The sequence below is a fragment of the Pristiophorus japonicus genome, chromosome 2, assembly GCF_044704955.1.
Source record: "Pristiophorus japonicus isolate sPriJap1 chromosome 2, sPriJap1.hap1, whole genome shotgun sequence".
Classification (NCBI taxonomy): domain Eukaryota; kingdom Metazoa; phylum Chordata; class Chondrichthyes; family Pristiophoridae; genus Pristiophorus; species Pristiophorus japonicus.
The window spans coordinates 222,981,638-223,003,136 of NC_091978.1; the positions used below are offsets into that span (position 1 = coordinate 222,981,638).

General features: G+C 43.6%; 1 protein-coding gene across 1 annotated transcript; it reads right to left on the reverse strand.

The window, feature by feature from the left end:
* Positions 1–2,489: 2,489 nt before the first annotated feature.
* Positions 2,490–20,952, reverse strand: ostc (oligosaccharyltransferase complex subunit). Its single transcript, XM_070870955.1, has 4 exons — positions 20,763–20,952; positions 7,676–7,769; positions 5,555–5,752; positions 2,490–2,661 (listed from the first exon to the last, which is right to left on the reverse strand). The coding sequence occupies exons 1-4, from the start codon at positions 20,899–20,901 to the stop codon at positions 2,643–2,645; spliced, it is 450 nt and encodes a 149-aa protein (XP_070727056.1). The 5' UTR covers positions 20,902–20,952; the 3' UTR covers positions 2,490–2,642.
* Positions 20,953–21,499: the final 547 nt, after the last annotated feature.

Below are 21,499 nucleotides of genomic sequence, written 5' to 3' on the forward strand. Positions count from 1 at the left end.
AATAATAGTTTTAGACTTCCTGATAAGTTGTTCACCATTTACATAAACAATTTGGAATCAGAAGTACAATTTTAATTTGCGGATGACACCAAATTGGCGGGTGCAGTTAATAGAGGACTACAATAAAATACAAGAAGAAATTCATAAACTTGCATATGGGTGTGTAATTGGCAAATGCACTTAATACAACCAAGTGTGAGGTAACACATTTAGGTAGGAAGAATAAGGAGGCCACATACTACTTATGTCTAAATGGGGTAGAGGAACAGGGGGATATGGGGTACAGATACACAGATCACTAAAAGTAGCAAGACAGGTTAATAAGGCTATCAAAAAAGCAAACCCAGCATTAGGGTTTATTTCTAGAGGGATAGGATTGAAAAGTAGAGAAGTTATGCTAAATTTAAATCAAACCCTTGGTTAGACCACACTTGGAACATTGTGTACAGTTCTGGTTGGCATATTATAAAAATGATAGAGGCACTGGAGAACATGAAAAAAATTATCTACAAGAATGATACAAGAACTGAGGTTATACACATCAAGAAAGATGAACAGGCTAGGGTTATTTTCTCCAGAAGAGAGAAGACTGAGGGGTGACCTGAGGTCTTTAAGGTTATGAACGGATTTGATAGAAACAACATCTCTGTCTACCCTACTTGTAGGCGAGACCAGAGCTAGGGGCATAAATATAGGATAGTCACTAATAAATCCAAGAGAAAATTCAGGAGAAACTTCAGTGTTTAGAATGTGGAACTTGCTACCTCAAGGAGTAGTTGAGGTGAATAGCATAGATGCATTCAAAGGCAAGCTAGATAAGCACATGAGGGAGAAAGGAATAGAAGGATATGTTGTTGGGGTTAGAATGGATGGGAGGAGGCTCATGTGGAGCATAAACACCAGCATGGACCTGTTAGGCTGAATGGCCTGTTTGTGCTATAAATATTTAGTAACATTAATGAAACTGACCACTCTTTAACAAAGGGAAAAGCAGAAAAACAGCAAATTGCATGAATGCCAAATCAAAGGCTAATTAAGTTTCAGATGTTATATTGGATTGCATTCTGAAAAGTTATCCAGTATATTTTCTGGTGTAGGAATGCAAGATCTTTGAGGATTTCTTTTATTTTAAAAAAAGCACTGTACAGGGAAAACAATGAGAAATATAAAATGCATCAGACAGTACCAGACCTGAAACATCACCTATCCCATGAGCAAAGGTAAGCAATAAAAGTTGTTTCAGCTACCAAGTGGAGATATTTTCCAAATTTGTGGGCAAGGTGTTTTGCATTACTTTCTCCACAATCTTTCCCTTTGAAACAATCTTGGGTTTTATTCAAAATTGACTGAACTATTCAAGTCCAATTTTACACTAAACAAAAGTTTAATACAGCGTTCAATTAAATTTGATCTCGATAAATCACTTGCATGGGAACTGAAATATTTTGAATACTTTGAAAGTAACCAATGGTTCCCCGTTCCTCCACTGCCCATGCAAACTTAAGAAAATTTCCCACATTTCTTCCTGAAAATATACACATTATTTCTACAGAACTGGTTGGCTGACAATCTCTTAAAAACATTCCAGTTCATTTTAAACCTCCCCTCCCTCCCTCCCCACCAGCAGTTTCATAACTTGAACACAATGAGTTTTCTTGATTTTAATGATCAGATGTCCAACTCTTCCATTTTATTAAAAGGAATAATGCCAAATACCCTAACACTGCTCGCACCCCACACATAGTTCCATCGGGTAATTATTTTGGTTAGTTTTCTGCACTTTTTTTAAATCCAGGAATAATCCCATCAGAAATAGGGTGATTAAAAAAAACTCAAATGTAATATTCCAAGGGTTGTCTCAACTCCATATAACATCCTTGACATTCCTTGCTGCACAATTATAGCAGTGCAGCCTACCAGTCACCCGTGGTTCAATAGGTAGCACACTCACCGAGTCAGAAGGGTGTGGGTTCAAGTCCCACTTGAGAGACTCGAACACATAATCCGTGCGGACACACCAGTGCAGTACCAAGGAGTACTGCACTGTCTGAGGTGCTGTCTTTTGGATGTGACCAAGCCCTCCCTTGGCACTATTTTGAAGAATAGCAGGGAGTTTTCCCAGGTGTCCTGGCTAATATTGCTCCCTCAACCAACATTACTAAAACAGATTATCTGCTCATTATCACATTGCCATTTGTGTGATATTGCTGTGCATAAACTGGTTGCCACTTTCCCTACATTACAACACTTCAAAAGGTACTTCACTGTAAAGCACTTTGGGACATTGAGGTTAAGAAAGGTGCTATATAAATGCAAGTTCTTTTTTTCTTGTTGGCAACAGCAAAACCACAAGCTGAACATGTAGACTCCACCATCCCCTGCCGACTCTTCAAATAATTACTATAATATTGATGAGTTGGTAGAGTTATCTTTGAATTGAAACAGCTCACAGTAGCTAATAAAGCTAAACAACCATATTAAATGCAAAATGTTGTAAAAATGTATTTATTGCATTCTTTACAAATTCTCTTATGCCTTCACATCACAGCATACAATTTTTTTTTTTTTTTTTTTTTTAAAAAGAGTTGAGAGTTGGTTTCCTCCATTCTGGAAATTCTGCATTTGGCTCTTCTAGTTTGGCATCAACCCATCAAGTAACCACTGGAAAAAAAAATCTGATTTTTAAAAAAAATGGTATCACATAGCAATATCGTCCATTCCCATTCCAGGGCAAATAAGCTCAAGTTTTTATTCCTTCTGTGAATCAACACCAATAGACATACTGCATACATTCACCATGAAACAAATCCATGATTTAATTCAGTTTCAGCACACACAAATTACCTCCGGACACTGGGGAGGAACTGACCTCAATGGCAGCAAGAGTAGTTATTTTTCATTCCAAGTCACAGAGCAGCTCGAATTCTAATTAAAAAACTTAAAATGGCATTTGGTACATTGTGAAAATCCGCTCAGTCGGCACATTTTTGAAAACACTTGATCTTTGAGAAAGTGGTGTTTTAGGCCCCCAAGAAAGCATTATGCACCACTGCTAATCAGGCTGGGAAGTGGAGAACATATTAATACACAATTATATTCATGCTGAAAAATAGAATGTAAAGAGAGAAATTAGCTCTCACCCGTGAGCTTATGAATTTTCCAATGCCAGGCTTGAAGTAAGACTGTCAATTCAGGAACAATTGTGGGGATGTTTGTGCCACAGTGCTCATTGAGAACTGTAATGCAGCTGTCCAAGCTTACTTTAGTTAGGAACTGTCATGCCCATTAGTTAGCCCTCGCTTTGAACCTTGGTCCAATGGAGCCATCATTATGTATTATCCAGTTCTTCAAATACCTTATTCTCAAGTGAATATTTGACTTAAAGGAAAAATATATTAATACCCTGTGACTCATAACCCTGAAACCTATGAGTATCTCAATGGCTGTGATTATGTTTCAAAACTGGTCAGAGGCAGTCGTTGCACTAAGCACTTCCTGATTGGACAACATTTTACTCCATTAGCAAAAAATGGGAATGTTTTGCCACCTTAACATCTTGCATTCAAATTGTAGGAGATGGAAAAGGAAAGTATCTAATTTAATGTTTTCACATCAAGCATGGAAGAATTTTTTCCAAAATATCACACGACATGTCCTGCTGAGCTGACTATAAAAATGTGAAATTGGACCAAATGACAAATGGAAATAGCCAATGTATCACTTGGGATATCTCCAACCACCTAGCAGCATTTTACAAACCTCACTGGACCACTGTGCATGCAATTATTTAACAGCATTTTCTTCCGTTTCCAAGGCACCCTTAACATACAGCAAAATATCCCAAATCATTGTACATATAAAAAGGACAAAATAGCAGATGCTGAGGAGAAGAAAAGGTAACAATGAAGAGGGTTAAGATAGGGGAACAAGCCTTGGTCAAAGGTTTATAAGGAGGTTGTGAAAGAAGCGAGCAAAGCAGAAAAAAAAAATAATATGTAGAGGTCTACAGAGCTAGAGCACTGTAATCATCATAGGCAGTCCCTCGGAATCGAGGAAGACTTGCTTCTACTCTAAAAATGAGTCCTTAAGTGACTAAACAGTCCAATACGAGAACTACAGTCCCTGTCACAGGTGGGACAGACAGTCGTCGAGGGAAAGGATGGGTGGGACTGATTTGCTGCACGTTCTTTCCGCTGCCTGCGCTTGATTTCTACATGCTCTCGGCGATGAGACTCGAGGTGCTCAGCGCCCTCCTGGATGCACTTCCTCCACTTAGGGCAGTCTTTGGCCAGGGACTCCCAGGTGTCAGTGGGGATGTTGCATTTTATCAAGGAAATAAACAGTCACCTATGGGATGAAGGCGGCAAGTATTATAGGAGCAGAAAGTGCGTGCAGAGATGTCACTAAGTGGGGCAAGGTCATGAGGGATTTAAAAATGGAGAGAAAATATTCAAATCAATTCACTGAGGCATTGAGAGTCAGTTTAGGTTGGAGAGAAGGGGGTAATAGGAGTGCAGATGAGGATAAAGACTACAGCATTTTGAGCGAGTTGAAGTTAATGGAACATCGAGATGAAGGCATAACAATAGTCCCCATGGTTAATCACGCAAGTATCTTTCAATTATCTATTGTGGGGATTTACTGGGATACTTTTTTCCCTCCCAATTGGAGCCTCAAAACATCTTCATCTTCGCCTAATCGCATCTATCCAAACAACATTTGTGCCTCCTCATTCTCTGGTACATGCACATAGTACAAATAGTGACACGGCTAACACAGTAGCTGCACCAAAGTCCTAGGTGCCCTCTAATGCTTTAAACTGTTGGCCCCACCTTTTGCCTACATTGACTCCTCAGGAGAGGCATATACTTAGAGTTCATAATGCAGACAGATGCTGGAAAGCTTGTTTGTTGCATTATCTCAAGCACAAAAGAGCAAGAACAATGGTCCAATGGTTTTCCCAAGGACCACAATGGCCATTAAAGGCTAGTGGAGTCAAGATTTCAATTGGCTCTTCCATTTCTTGTGACAAATGGGAATGGAGAAGGGTAAGGAGATAAAGTGGGTTTATCTTCCAAAGCAGTGACTCGAGAACAATTCCCTTTAAGGCAAGAGGCCATCATCTCGTCTCTCTTCAGAGAGCGTGGTAACCCCTACTGAATGCTATAATATCTGGATTATTTAGATTTATCTAATAAAGTTCGATTGGATCCTACAAAAGCGGTTCAAGTGGAAAACTTTAGAATTTGTCTGATCAGTGAGGGGCATAAAAATAAGTCCTTCTTAAATCGATGCCTGCCATATGCAACTTACTTGTCCAGTTCCACTGATTCAAGATATACTATCCACAAATAGATTACATGGAAACAATTAATGTTAACCCCTTTCGTACAAACTTAGTTGGCTAATTTTCCTTGAATGTAAATCCTCAAATTCTAAACTAAAAAAGGTTAAATTGTGTTCAGACAAAGTAAGGAAAAAAAGCATGCATTATTGGAAATAAAGATGCAACACAAAGCCAGCATTTGGCACAGATAGGAAGATTACTACTTACGGCAACTTCATTCTCATAAAGACTCTGGCCATGAAGAAGCTCAATAGAACACTGACGAAACCAATGAACAGAAGCAGGAATCTATTCAGCTTTGGAATGTTGGGTGCGTTTGAGCGATCCAAGATTATGAACCCTAGACCTCCCATTGTAAATAGAAAACTAGAAGCAAGACCTTCCATAATGTACTGTCCATTCACTCTGCAGAGGTGAAAAGAAAAAAAAAACATCCTTAGCTTTAATCTGCTATGGCTCCAAGGTAAGGAACCTATGGGAACGAGCCACCGCAAGTACTGGAGCTACTCAAGGACTTGCTTCACAGAACAAATAAATCCTTTATGTGCATCAGAGACACACGTGGTCCCAATTCTGACGATCTTTGATTACTAATCACAGTAACTGTTCATTTCTTCCAATTACAATAGCTACGAGTCCTGCTCTACAATATGCGTAACAGACTCATGCTAAAACAATAAAATACAGGATGGCTGTTGGAAAACATTATATTTACATCACTGAAAGTACAGTACTTGAACCCTCCCGCCACACATTCACATATTCTCATCACAGTACAACTCTGCTTAGGCTGTAGATCGGTTATGTTTACATCTTAAAACAAACACCATTTTATAAAGACGGTATTCACAATCATCAATTTGTTAAAACTAAATATAGATATTCAAAAACATAATTTTTTAAACTAGCAAAACTGAGGGGGGGGGGGGGGGGGCGCAAAATCAGCGGTATTTTGATTTTGCATCCATCAATAACTGAACCAAACAAAAAAATGTCCCAGATTAGATCCCTGGGCACAACTGGTCTCAGTTCCCCTTGGTTTATAGGGGAAAATACAATGGCCCCTGCTGGAGGGCAGTCCTCGAAATCAAGGAAGATTTGCTCCCACTCAAAGTCAGTTCTAGGGTGACTGAACAGTCCAATACGGGAATTACAGTCTCCGTCACAGGTGGGACAGACAGTCGTTGAAGGAAAAGGTGGGTGGGGAGTCTGGTTTGCCGCACGCTCCTTCCGTGCGCTTGGTTTCTGCACGCTCTCAGCGATGAGACTCGAGGTGCTGAGCGCCCTCCCAGATGCTCTTCCTCCACTTAGGAGTCCATGGCCAACGAGCGCCCTAGGTGTCAGTGGGGATGTTGCATTTTATCAAGGCTTTCAGGGTGTCCTTGAAACGTTTCCTCTGCCCACCTGGGGCTCGCTTGCCGCGTAGGAGTTCAGAGTAGAGCGCTTGCTTTGGGAGTTTTGTCAAGCTGGCGAACAATGTGGCCCGCCCAACAGAGCTGGTCGAGTGTGGTCAGTGCTTCGATGCTAGGAATGTTGGCCTGAACGAGAACACTGACATTGGTGAGCCTGTCCTCCCGGGGATTTGCAGGATCTTGGAGACAACGCTGGTGGTAGTTCTCCAGCGATTTGAGGTGTCTACTGTATATGGTCCACATCTCTGAGCCATACAGGAGGGCGGGTATCACTCCAGCCCTGTAGACCATGAAGCTTGGTGCCAGATTTGAGGGCCTGATCTTCGAACACACTCTTCCTCAGGCGGCCAAAGGCTGAGCTGGCGCACTGGAGGTGGTGTTGAACCCAGTCGTCGATGTCTGCCCTTGTTGATAATAGGCTCCCGAGGTATGGAAAGTGGTCCACGTTGTCCAGGGCCACGCCGTGGATCTTGATGACTGGGAGGACCTTTGTCTTATGAATGTTTAGCATAAGGCCCACGCTTTCATACGCCTCAATGAAGATGTTGACTATGACTTGAAGATCAGCCTCTGAATGTGCGCAGACGCAAGCATCATCCGCGTACTGTAGCTCGGTGAGGCCTTGATAAAATGCAACATCCCCACCGACACCTGGTGAGGAGTGAGTGTGTAGACAACAGATAATAGAATATTGCTCAATTCTGATGCCATCAACCTGAAATAATCTGCTAATGCTCGCCAAGGGTAATAGTATGAGAAAATATTAAACCATATAAATGTCCACTTGGGTAACAGTCCAGAGGGCAATTGGCAACCATAGCAAGCAAGGATTCATGGTCATCAACAGAGGAGAAAAGGGAGAAAACTGGCAAGAGCAAAACAAAGCTCAAAGACTGCAGTGGCATCCCAGTCATACCTGTATGCTAAGAAGGCTACTGGCCTCTGGTGGCCATGTTCGTCTGTCATTGATCCCACACTTGGAGGTTCCACAATAACATCATAAATGATACCTAATAAAGCATTAAAAATATTTATAAATACAGCAGCAAATGTGCAGAGAACTTCTACAGTACTTCTCAGTTTCTATACATTTAAAACCATTTGGCTCAAAAGCAAATCAAAACATTGGAGAAAAATTGAACAAGTTTTCCTTGTAACTGATCAGCGGCTGCAAAATAAATTTACAGCCCCAACATTGAGCATTTCAAGTCATGAAAGTGCTTCCTCCTGACTACATTGACTCCTTCCACAAATATATCTCATCGTGGTTTTTATATCTGCATGCACCATGGCAATGAATGTCTAGAGGCTATTTGACAATGGATGGAGGAGAAAGCTCTGCATCACAGCCAAGCCCAATTTTTCCCTCACCCAGTGTGTACACACGCACAATAAGTCAATTAGGAGCAGGCACCCTGGGTGATAGGGAAATAGCAAAATGCTTTATCAACCACCACCCCACCCTTGCGGAGATCAACTAAACTAGCATAGGTCAAGAACTGAACCCAGGACCTTCCTAGTCCACCTGGCTCAGCTACTCAATGCTTTAACCAGCTAAGTCATCAGGATCTCAAAAATATGATTACTTTAAAAAGTCCAATTATAAATCTGCTTTCCCAAATGCAGAGCCAATGGCAGGTTCATAATACAGACCTCCTCCAATAGCTCACTTGGCAGACATGGGAACATACGAACAGCAGTAGACCATTCAGCCCCTCGAGCCTGTTCCGCCATTCAATGAGATCATGGCTGGTCTGCAATCTAACTCCATATACCCGCCTTTGGTCAATATCCCTTAATGCCTTTGATTAACAAAAACCTATCAATCTCGGATTTAAAATTAACAATTGATCAAGTATCAATTGCTGTTTGCAGCAGAGCATTCCAAACTTCTACCTTCCATTGTGTGTAGAAGTGTTTCCTAATTTCACTCCTGAAAGGTCTGGCTCTAATTTTTAGACTATGTCCCCTAGCCCTAGAATCTTCAACTAGTAAAATAGTTTCCCTCTTCTACCCTATCTATTCCCTTTAATATCCTGAAAACTTAAATCAGATCATCCCTTAATCTTCTACACCCTAATTTAAGTAACTTAACTTAACCCTTGAAGTCCAGGTATCATTCTGGTAAACCTACGCTGCACTCCCTCCAAGGCCAATATATCCTTCCTAAAGTGTGGTGCCCAGAACTGCTCACAGTACTCCAGGTGTGGTCTAACCAGAGTTTTGTATAGCTTCAGCATAACTTCTACCCCCTTGTATTCTCGTCCTCTAGATATAAAGGCCACCATTCCATTAGTCTTTTTGATGATTTTTTGTACCTGTTCATGACATTTTAATGATCTATTCTCCCCCCACCCCCCCCCCCAAGTCTCTTTGGACATTTTAGTTTTTCACCATTTAGAAAGTACCCTGTTCTATCCTTTTTAGATCCAAAGTGGATGACCTCACATTTGCTTACATTGAAATTCATTTGCCAGTTTTGCCCCTTCACTTAATCCATCAATTTATAACTTTATGCTTTCATTTACAATGCCGCCTATCTTTGTGTCATCTGCAAATTTGTATATATTACTTTCTATACCATCTAAGTTCTTAATAAATACTGTGAATAGTTGAGGCCCCAACACAGATCCATGCGGGACACCACTAGTCGCAAGCCAATTAGAGTACCTACCCATTATCCCTACTGTCTCCTGCCACTCAGCCAATTTCTTAACCAGGTCAGTAATTTGCCCTCAATTCTATGGGCTTCTACCTTAGATAAGTTTCTTATGTGGGACTTTATCAAATGCCTTCTGGAAGTCCATATAAGTAACATTCATAGACATTCCCTTGTCCACTACTTTAATCAGGTACGACCTACCAATCAAAAATCCATGCTGGCTCTCTGATCAACTGAAAATGTGAGGTGTTTAGTCACCCTATCCTTAATTAAAGACTCCAGCAAATTCCCGACTACAGATGTTAGGCTAACTGGTCTCTAATTCCCTGGTTTCCCTCTCGCCATTCTTAAAAAACAGAATGACATACGCAATTTTCCAATCCAAAAGAAATGGTTCCGGAGTCGTGAGAACTTAGGGCATTTGCAATGTGCTCACCTACTTTCTTTAAAGCCCTGGGATTTGTCACTCATTATTTTCTTCATTATTGTTACAAGAACACAAGAAATAGGAGGAGTAGGCCATTCGGCCCCTCGAGCCTGCTCCATCATTCACTAAGATCTGATCTTGTCCTCAACTCCACTTTCCTGCCTGTTCCCCATAACCCTCGTTATTTTACTTACGTTAAGTCCCTGTCCCCAATTCAATATTAGTTTGTAATTTCCAGCATGCTTTTTTACTGTAAAAACTGAAAGTAATTATTCAGCATGTCTGCCATTTCCCCATTGTCATTGACAATATCACCATTTTCAATTTTTAGAGGCACACATTACTCCTGACTACCCTCTTTTTCCTAATATAACTAAACATTTTTGTATTGATTTTAATAGCCCTTGCAAGTTTCTTGTCATACTCTCTTTTTTGTAGCTCTAAAGACACTGTCCTATGTTTTACCGAGTTAAATAGACCAGAAATATCCCAGGTTCAATCCCGAGCTCTGCTGAGATGGCTGATCAGGGTGCAGTGGTGGCTAGATTCATGGGCCCAACACCCCGAGCCGGGAAAGGGAAAAATCCAAATCAATTATTGATTCCTAAACAGTGGACAACATTCAACTCCGCTGTAACAGTTTCCTGTTCTCTAGTCCAACAGGCTACCAAAATTTACCATCTGGGCTGACATGTAATATCTACTAATCTACTAGCTGCAGCTTAATTTACACCCAGCCTCAATTTGACTTCTGTTAAGGAAAATATAAAGAGGGCTGCAACAGTGATTTTGCCTATGGATGTTATTTATATGGACTTCCAGAAGGCATTCAATAAGAGACCGTTAGCTAAAGTTGAAGCTTAAGGAATTGAGGGAAAATTATTGACCTGGTTAGGAGATTGGTTAAACAACAGGAGACACAGTAGGGTTAATGAGTAGGTACTCCAATTAGCAGAATCAGTTCAGCCTCCGCTGCCTCCAGGCCAGATCCAAGGTCGCCTAATCCTCCATCATCGAACTACAGTATGCAGACGAAGCTTGCGTCTGCACACACTCGGGGATTGAACTCCAAACCATTGTCAACACCTTCACCTAGGCATACGACAGCATGGGCCTTACACTAAACAGCCATAAGACAAAGGTCCTCTACTAACCTGCCCCCACCACATGGCACTGTCCCCCCGGTTATCAAAATCCACGACAAGGCCTTGGACAATATGGATCATTTTCCATACCTCAGAAGCCTACTGTTAACAAGGGCAGACATAGACGACGAGGTCCAACACCGCCTTCAGTGTACTAGTGCGGCCGTCGGTTGCCTGAGGAAGAGAGTATTTGAAGACCAGGACCTCAAACCCGGCACCAAGCTCATGGTCTACAGAGCAGTGGTGATACCCGCCCTCCTATATGGTTCAGAGACAGTGACTATGTACATAGTCACCTCAAAACACTGGAGAAGTACCACCAACACTGCATCCGCAAGATCCTGCAAATCAATTGGCAGGATAGGCGCATAAACGTCAAGTGTTTTCGTTCAGGCCAATATCCCCAGTATTGAAGCATTGACCACACTCGATCAGCTCCGCTGGACGGGCTACATCGTCTGCATGCCTGACAAGACTCCTAAAACAAGCGCTCTACTTGGAGCTCCGACACGGCAAGCGAGCCCCAGGTGGGCAGAGGAAACGCTTAAGGACACCCTCAAAGCCTCCTTGAAAAAATGCAACATCCCCACCGACACCTGGGAACCCCTGGCCCAAGGCCGCCCAAAGTGGAGGAAAAGCATCCGGGAAGGCACTGAACACCGAGTCTCTTCATCGAGAGCAAGCTGAAGCCAAACGCCGACAGCGGAAGGAGCATGTGGCTACCCAGGCACCCCAACCACCATCTGTCGCACGTGACAGAGACTGTAGGTCCCCCATTGGACTCTTCAGTCATCTGAGAACTCATTTTTAGTGTGAGCGCAAGTCATCCTCGACCCCGAGGGACTCCTAAGAAGACTCCAATTGGCAGGATTAGACTAGTGGTGTCCCACAGAGATCCATGTTGGGGCCTCAAATATTCACTGTATTTATTAACTTAGATGATGGAATAGAGAGCCACATAGCCAAGTTCCCCGATGAGCTATTGATAGATTAAATGAATGGGCAAAACTGTGGCAAATGGATTTCATATAGGCAAGCATGAGGTCGTCCACTTGGACCTAAAAAGGATAGATTAGAGTACTTTCTAAATGGTGAAACGGTAGAAACAGTGGAGGGTCCAAAGAGCCTTAGGGGTCTATGTATATAGATCATTAAAATGTCATGGGGAGGTACAATACAAATCAAAAAGGCTAATGGCATGCTGGCCTTTATGTCTAGAGGACTAGGATACAAGGGGTTAGAATTTATGTTGCAGCTATGCAATCCCCTGGTTAGATCACAACTGGAATACGGTGTTCAGTTCTTGGCACCACATCTTGGGAAGGATATATTGGTCTTGGAGTGAGTATAGCGTAAATTTACTGGAATGATAACTGGATTCCAAGGGTTAAATTCCCTGAATTTAGAAGATTAAAAGGATTATCTGATCAAAGTTTTCAAGATATTAAGGGGAACCTATAGGGTGCATAGAACTATTTCCACTGGTAGAGAAATCTAGTACTAGGGGATATAGCCTAAAAATTAGAGCCAGGACTTTCAGGAGTGAAGTTCAGAAACACCTAGACACAAAGGCTGATAAAAGTTTGGAACTGCCTTCTGCAAATGCCAGTTGATGCTAGATCAATTGTTAACTTTAAATCTGAGATTGATAGATTTCTGTGAACCAAAGGTATTAGTCAGTCACAGATCATCCAGCATCTCATTGTATGGCAAAACATGCTTGAGGGGCTAAAACGCCGACTCCTGTTCCTATTTTGAAATTAAAATAATTGAGTACAAGTGTCACTGGCAGATTTGAGCATCAATGCACAATCCATAACCAAAGGGCATGAAGTGAACATGAAGATAAAAGGAGGTTCAGCAGGACCTGCAGTTTGTACCTATGGTTAAATCATGGCAAGGGTTAGAATTGTTTCAAGATTTCACAAGTGTAAACAGAGATCAATTTAAAAACTATTGTCCCATATTAGTTAAACAACACCTTTCAAGAACTGACATTAAAGTTTTACACTGTAAATTCAGATTTGAGGCCTGACTTGAAGACTTGACTTTGAGACTCTCCCCTCTAAGAATTTCACTTCACTGGTGCCAGGTCAGGCCTCAACTCCGGGTTTACACGACAACTTCAAGATCATTGTGGAGGACAACTTCAAGATCATTGTGGAGGACAACTTCAAGATCATTGTGGAGGACAACTTCAAGATCATTGTGGAGGACAACTTCAAGATCATTGTGGAGGACAACTTCAAGATCATTGTGGAGGACAACTTCAAGATCATTGTGGAGGACAACTTCAAGATCATTGTGGAGGACAACTTCAAGATCATTGTGGAGGACAAGAGGCTGATTACATTAAAACATTAAAATAAATAACAATGGCAAATTGGGTAAAGAAGGGAAGATTAAATAAAAATAAAACAATTAAAAGTAGGGCAACCAAAGTCAAAGTCCCCTGGATGATATGGAATATGAAGCAGAAAAAGCTGTCAGGTTGAGAATACAAGTGAGAACCAGGCTGGAGAGAGAAAGTTCAGAGGGGAAGTCAAAAAGGAAATAAGGGCAAGGAGTAAGAGAATAAATTGGCAGCAAACATAAAAGGAAATCTGAAAGTCTTCTATATAAATTGAATATAAATAGTAAACAGTAGTAAGAGGAGGGGTGGGGCCGATTAGGGACCAAAAAGACCGACACATGGAGGCAGAGGGCATGGCTGAAGTACTAAATGGGTATTTTGCATCTGCCTTTACCAAGGAAGAAGGTTCTGCCAAAGTCATAGTGAAAGAGGAGGTAGTTGAGATACTGGATGGGATAAAAATTGATAAAGAAGAAGTACCCTGTACTAGAAAGTCTAGTTGTACTTAAAGTAGGTAAGTTACCAGGACTGGATGTGATGCATCCTAGAATGCAGAGGGAAATAAAAGATGGAAACTGCGGAGGTACTGGCCATAATCTTCCAATCCTCCTTAGATACGGGGGTGTACCAGAGGACTGGAGAATTTCAAATGTTAAACCCTTGTTCAAAAAAGGATGCAAGGTAAACCCATCAACTACAGGGTAGTCAATTTAACCTCAGTAGTGGGGAAGTTTTTAGAAATGATAATCTAGGACAAAATTAACAGTCACTTGGACAAAAACAGAAAATGCTGAAAATCTCAGCAGGTCAGGCAGCATCTGTGGAGAGGAAGCAGAGTTAAAGTTTCAGGTCGATGACCCTTCATCAGAACTGGAGTGTGTTTGAAAAGAACAGATTCTTAACAAGCACTGAAAAGGGGAGGGGAAGAAAGAACAAAAGGGAAGGTCTGTGATAGGTTGGAAGACAGGAAAGATCAGAGGCAAAAGGGATGATGGCCCAAATTCAAATGGTAATGCCTGAAGTAAAAAAAAAAATTAGTCGAGATAGGGCGTGAATGATGGGATAATGACCAACTGCCATTAGACAAGGAGAAGAAAAGAAACAAACAGGCTCTGAGGGGGTGGGGAGAGGGAGCCAAAGATTGGCAGCAGTTACGCTCTGAAATTGTTGAACTCTATGTTGAGTCTAGAAGGCTGTAAAGTGCCTAAACGAAAGATGAGGTGCTGTTCCTCGAGCTTCGTTGGAACAGTGTAGGAGACCGAGGACGGAGGTCAGAGTGGGAATGCAATGGAGAATAAAGTGACCGGCAACTAGAAGTTCAGGGTCACACTTGCAGACTGAACAGTGGTGCTTCGCAAAGCAGTCACCCAATCTATGCTTGGTCTTCCCAATGTAGAGGAGACCACATCGTGAGCATAGATTACAGTATACTAAATTGAAAATATAAGTAAAGCGCTGTTTCACCTGGAAGGAGTATTTGCGGCCCTGGATAGTGGGAAGAGAGGTGGTAAAAGGACAGGTGTTGAATCTCCTGCGCTTGCGCGGAAAGGTGCCGTGGGAAGGAGAGGGTTGCTGGGGGTAACTGCAGAGTGGACCAGGGTGTCGCGGAGGGAGCGGTCCCTTCAGAATGCTGAGAGGGGAGGGGACGATGTGATTGGTGGTGGGATCACGCTGGAGATGGCGGAAATGGCGGAGGATGATCCGTTGAACGTGGAGGCTGGTGGGGTGAAAGGTGAAGACAAAGGGAACCCTGTCATGGTTCTGAGAGGGAGGGGAAGGGATGAGAGCAGAATAGAATGGACACGGTCGAGGGCCATGTTAAACACGGCGGAGGGGAATCCTCGGTTGAGGAAAAAGGAAGATGTCAGAGCAGATGCGACGGAGACAGAGAAACTTGGAGAATGGAATGGAGTCTTTACAGGATGCGGGGTGGGAGGAAGTGTAGTCCAGGTAGCTGTGGGAGTCAGTGGGCTTATAGTGGATACTGGTCGAAAGCCTATCCCCAGTGATGGAGATGGAGAAGTCATGGAAGGGAAGGGAAAAGTCGGGGATGGACCATGTGAAGGTGAGGGAAGGGTGGAAATTGGATGCAAAGTGAATGAAATTTTCTAGTTCAGGGCGAGAGCAGAAAACTGCACTGATACAGTCATCAATGTACCGGAAAAAAAAAAGTGAGGGAGGAGACCAGAGTATGACTGGAACAAAGAATGTTCCAGATATCCCACGAAAAGGCAGGCATAGTTAGGACCCATGCGGGTTTCCATAGCAACGCCTTTAATTTGGAGGAAGCGAGTGGAGTTAAAGGAGAAATTGTTCAATGAGAGAACAGGTTCAGCCAGGTGGTGGTGGTGGATCAGGACTGGTTGGGCCTCTGCTCGAGGAAGAAGCGGAGCGTCATCCTGGTGGGGGATGGAAGTGTCGAAGGATTGGATGACAATGGTGAAGAGGCGGTTGGGGCCGGGAAACTGGAAACTTAGTGACGGAGGGTATCGGAGGAGTCGCGGATGTAGGTGGGAAGGGAGAAAGAGTGAGTCGCGATAGGAATAAATAAGTTCTGTGGGCAAGAACAGGCTGAAACAATGGGTCTACCATTGCAGTCCTGTTTGTGGATCTTGGGAAGGAGGTAAAGCGGGCTGTGTGGAGTTGGGGAACTATGTGGTCGGAGGCCGTGCACCGTGGATGCACGAGATTTGTGAATTTTTTTGTACTTTCTTGTGGGCGATAAAATCATCAGCCACCTGGAGGTGTGTGTGTGCGTGTGTTGCATGAGCAAAACGAGTAAAGCCTGCAACTTTTCTTCCTGCAGAAGAAAAGATCAGCCAATGCATCAACCTTGAGCGGCATGGGAGGGGGCCCAGATATCAGAGCCGACCAGCCTAGAGGGTGCCTTGGCATTGGTGGGTGGTCACCCCCATGCCACCACAAAGTGCTGCAGATCCCGTGCTAAAGCATGGTAAGCTTATACTAATCTCCGGTCTGCGTTATGCTCATGTCATGCAATGTTAAGTCAAATGCCTTTTCACACACTATCAGCCATTAATGGTGTGCTCATGTAGCGATGGAAGTCCTTGAAGAAAGAATGTAAAATGTGACATCACATGTCAGCTTGAGCAACCCACCCCCCAGCTATACACCAAAATGTTGTCCTCTATTTGCAGATGTTGATTCAGACAGCACCGAGCAATGCACCCCATCCACCTCTGGCACACAAAGGCAGTGTGTGACACCAACGCCTTCCAGCTCGACATAGTCAGCAGCCCAACACAGGAGTGAGAGGAGGGAGAAGTGCCAGTCTTCAAACCACTAGAGTTCGAGGAGCTGCAAGAGGAGGACTCCAGCTTCCTGACATGTGTGCCACCTGTTCAGCCAACATCAGTGTTGGGGTCCGACTTTTTGGGATTTGAATCAGACGACGCAGGAACAAGTGGAGAGGCCGTGCTGGAAAAGCCACCAAGCAACCAGGATGATGCAACAAGCCGATAGGATGGAGGACGGCTCACAGCAATTCAGGAAATGGTCAAGCTGTCGAGGACGAGCGTCGACTTAGCTCGAGATCTGCTGCAGACCATGGCTGGGATAGCTGCCAGCACTGACACCTTTGGTGAGCAGCATACTGCCAGTATGTCACGGCTCATTAGTGTGGTGGAGCACAACACCAACTCTGTAGAGGCCATGCGGCAATCGATGCTTTCGGGACATGTCATGCAAACCCCTTCCCTGAGCCCACACCATCGAAGCCGACAGATCCCGAGGAGTCGGAGATGCCAGCGGCTTCCATCTCTCCCCCTACATTCTCTCCAAGATGAACACGGCAGCAGCGCTCCGGCTGCCCTCCTGCACAATGTCATGCAGCTGAGGCGGTGAGGGGCAGCCGTGATGAAGGCAGAGCCATGAAGAGGAAGATGAGCCTCACATCAAGGAGGGGGCAGCAGAGAGAAAAGGTGGTAGTGGTAGTAGTGGGTAGAGGGTTGGGTGTTGGAGATGTTTACTCTTCATTAAGTTGTAGCTGTTGTTTCACATGGATCGTTGTGAATGTGACTTGAATGGTTTCTGAGATGATGTACATATGTTGGATTCAACTGTTTGCATGTTCTGTCACTTTAGCATCCTGCACTATTCAATACAGTCACATTGTTCACCTACTCTTGGTCAGTGTCTCACTTTTACATCATCTGAAATGCCTGCTGAAAAACAAATCTCCTTCAGGTGTATTGCTGCTGAAGAATATCTTGCCACCCACATATGATGCGACACTTTAATGGTTGCTGTCATCAGGCGATTGAACTACGGTAAGGGTGATCAAGGCAGGAAGACTGCCATTGAATGAGACAGTTGTACAACTTGGAGTGCATACATTAAGGCTTGCACTTCTGTTCACATTTTCTTAAGTCCAACATTGCAGAGTCCCACCCCTGATATCACATGTTCCTCAGTGGCTTTGCAATCCATTATATATCTTTTTCCATCTTATATACTTGAGCTCATGTTGTTCTCTCTATCACATCCTGCCAGCTCACAGAGCATTACATGATTTCATTATTGCCTATATAGTTTGACATAAGCTCATACCATGTGTGCACTCAGTCTCTCAATAATTCTGTTCTGCCTGCAATGGTCTTAAAAAACCCTTATAACGCATCTCCATGGAGCCTCGACTGTGTTTCAGAACTCATTGTCGCTGCCTATACCACACCTTCCCTTCAACAGAGTACTTTTCATTTACATCTGTGCAGTTTAAGGTCGATCTGAGAACTCATTCTGAGCCTCTGATAGTGGTGCAGCATATGGACGCTACCTGGGATGTACAGCACTGGAGCACTCCGTGATTCTCCCCCGATTTACAGCCAGCTTTTTTGCCAGCGGTCGTTCTGGCGGGCGAGAGCACGATCTTAGAGGATTGTGCACAAGGGAAATCCCAATTTTGGAGCCTCCTGGATGGGCAGGCAGCAGGAAGTTGCGCCTGCGGTACTTGGGCAGTACGTCAGGAATCTCTCCAAACATTTTTTTTGTGCGGTACCTCGGCAGCTGTGGGCAGTACTCTGACCAAGTTCAGGCCCTTGGACTTGGGCGCACAGGGCACAATTTCAACATTTTCAGATGGCACAAAACTTGGATGTCTAGTGAACAGTGAGGAAGATAGTGATAAACCTCAAGATGACAAACAGGCAGGTGTAATAGGCAGACACATGGCAGATTAAATTTAACACAAAAATGCAAACGGATATATTTTAGTAGGAAGAATGAGGAGGCAATATAAACTGAAGTGTACAATTCTAAAGGGATTGCACAAACAGAGACACCCAGGGGTATATGTGCACAATCATTGAAGGTGGCAGGGCAGGTTGTAAAAACAGTTAATAAAGCTTACAAGATTCTGGGCTTCATAAATAGAGGTATAGAATACAAAAGCAAGGAAGTTATGAACCACCTTTATAAAACACTGGTCCAACCTCAACTGGAGGATTGTGTCCAATTCTGGCACCACACTTTAGGAAGGATGACAAGGCCTTAGAGTGCAGGAAAGATTTACAAGAATGGTTCCAGGGCTGAGGGACTTCAGTTAGAACATAATAGGAGAAGTAGGCCGTACGGCCCCTCGAGCCTGCTCCGCCATTCAGTAAGATCATGGCTGATCTGATCATGGACTCAGCTCCACTTCCCTGCCCTCTCCCCATAACCCCTTATCGTTTAAGAAACTGTCTATTTCTGTCTTAAATTTATTCAATGTCCCAGCTTCCACAGCTCTGAGGCAATGAATTCCAGATTTACAACTCATAGGAAATTTCTCCTCATCTCAGTTTTAAATGGGCAGCCCCTTATTCTAAGATCATGCCCTCTAGTTCTAGTCTCCCCCATCAGTGGAAAATTCCTCTCTGCAGCCACCTTGTCAAGCCCTCTCAATCTTATGTTTCAATAAGATCACCTCTCATTCTTCTGAATTCCAATGAGTAGAGGCCCAACCTACTCAACCTTTCCTCATAAGTCAACCCCCTCAACTCCAGAATCAACCTAGTGAACCTTCTCCAAAGCAAGTATATCCTTTCATAAATATGGAAACCAAAACTGCACACAATATTCCAGGTGTGGCCTCACCAATACCTTATATAGCTGTAGCAAGACTTTATTGCAAAGGAGATGAGTATAAAAGCAGTGAAGGCCAAGATAGCATTGGTCTTCCTGATCACTTGCTGTATCTGCATACTATCCTTTTGTGTTTCATGCACATGTAACCCCAGGTCCCACAGCACTGAAGCACTTTGCAATCCTTCTCCATTTAAATAATAATTTGCTTTGATTTTTTTCTGCCAAAGTGCATGACCTCACACTTTCCAACATTATACTCCATCTGCCAAATTTTTGCCCACTCACTTAGCCTATGTCCTTTAGCAAATTGTGTCCTCCTCACACACTGCTTTTCCTTCCATCTTTGTATAGTCAGCAAACTTGGCTATGTCACACTCAGTCCCTTCTTGCAAGTAGTTAATATAGATTGTAAATAGTTGGGGTCCCAGCACTGAGCTCTGCAGCACCCCGTTATTGGTTGCCAACCAGAGAATGAACCATTTATCCCGACTCTCTGACCAACAGAAAACACTCCTCTATCCATGCTAATATATTATCCCCAACCCCGTGAACTTTTATCTTGTGCAGTAACCTTTTATGTGGCACCTTGTCAAATGCCTTCTGGAAGTCCAAATACACCACATCCACTGGTTTTTCTTTAGCCACCCTGTTCATTACATCCTCAAAGAATTCCAGCAAATTTATCAAACATGACTTCCCCTTCATAAATCTATGCTGACTCTGCCTGACCAAATTTTGCATTTCCATATGTCCTGCTACTGCTTCTTTAATAATGGAGCCAACATTTTCCCAACCACAGATGTTAGGCTAACTGGTCTAGAGTTATGTGGCTAGACGAGAGAAGCTGGGGTTGTTTTCCTTCGAGAAGGTTGAGGGGAGATTTGAGAGAGATGTGCAAAATCATGAGGAGTCTGGACAGAGTAGATAGAGAGAAACTGTTCCCATTGGTGGAAGAGTCAAGAACCAGGAGGACAGAGTTAAGATGATTGGCAAAAGAACCAGAGGCAACATGAGGAAAACATTTACACAGCAAGTAGATAGGATCTGGAATGCACTGGAGAGCCAGCATGAGCTCGACAAGCTGAATGGCCTCCTTCTGTGCTGTAACCATTCTATGATTAAAAAGCAGTATGCCTAGGAAACTATGGTGACCTGGAGATTATCAGTTTGCATTTTTACAGCAGTCCTCACACGAGATTCAAGCCCCACCTTCACGGGCTGGGGGAGCAGCCGAGGTTGAAAGCTGCTCCGGATACCCAGGTGAGGTGTTGAGGGGCCCACTGACCGAAGGAGACATCGCCGGTTAGCCGCGGCGCGGCGGGAGTCACTCACCGCCGGTGATGAGGAAGTAGGAGATGATGACCAGCGCGTACACGGTCATGGCGGACGGCATGTGGAGCCAGCCCGGCTTCTTCAGCTTCACATTGGGACATTCGAGCAACGCAAACGGCAACCCGAACAACGTCTCCATGTCCAAGCACCGACCTCCAATGCGACGTGTCCCGGAAACATCACCAACCACTTCCGCTGCGCGGCGCCACGTATCCCGCACCTCCCCCAATCAGCGATCACTTTATAGATCATGTGATCCATCCGCAGCGGCTGTTCACACCGGCGCCGATCGGCGCCCATTATGACGTCACAACGAATACAGACAGCTTGGTTTAGTGTTCGTTCCCGGTTTCAAAGTTTCAATTAATGGTTCGGGTTAATAGCTGGGGTTAATAGCTAGGGTTACTGGTTAGGGTTAATAGCTGGGGTTAATGGTTAGGGTTAATGGTTCAGGTTAATAGCTGGGGTTAATGGTTAGGGTTAATGGTTAGGGTTAATTGCTAGGGTTAATGGTTAGGGTTAATGATTCAGGTTAATAGCTGGGGTTAATGGTTAGGGTTAATAGCTAGGGTTAATGGTTAGAGTTAATGATTAGGGTTAATAGTTAGGGTTAATGGTTAGGGTTAATAGCTGGGGTTAATGGTTAGGGTTAATGATTCAGGTTAATAGCTCGGGTTAATGGTTAGGGTTAATAGCTGGGGTTAATGGTTAGGGTTAATGGTTAGGGTTAATAGCTG

Coding starts and splice junctions, on each gene's coding strand:
- ostc (XM_070870955.1), bottom strand. CDS start 20,901: ATGGAGACGTTGTTCGGGTTGCCGTTTGCGTTGCTCGAATGTCCCAAT. Junction 7,770..20,762: donor CTACTTCCTCATCACCGGCG/GTGAGTGACTCC, acceptor ATGCTTTATTAG/GTATCATTTATGATGTTATT. Junction 5,753..7,675: donor GTAGCCTTCTTAGCATACAG/GTATGACTGGGA, acceptor TCACCTCTGCAG/AGTGAATGGACAGTACATTA.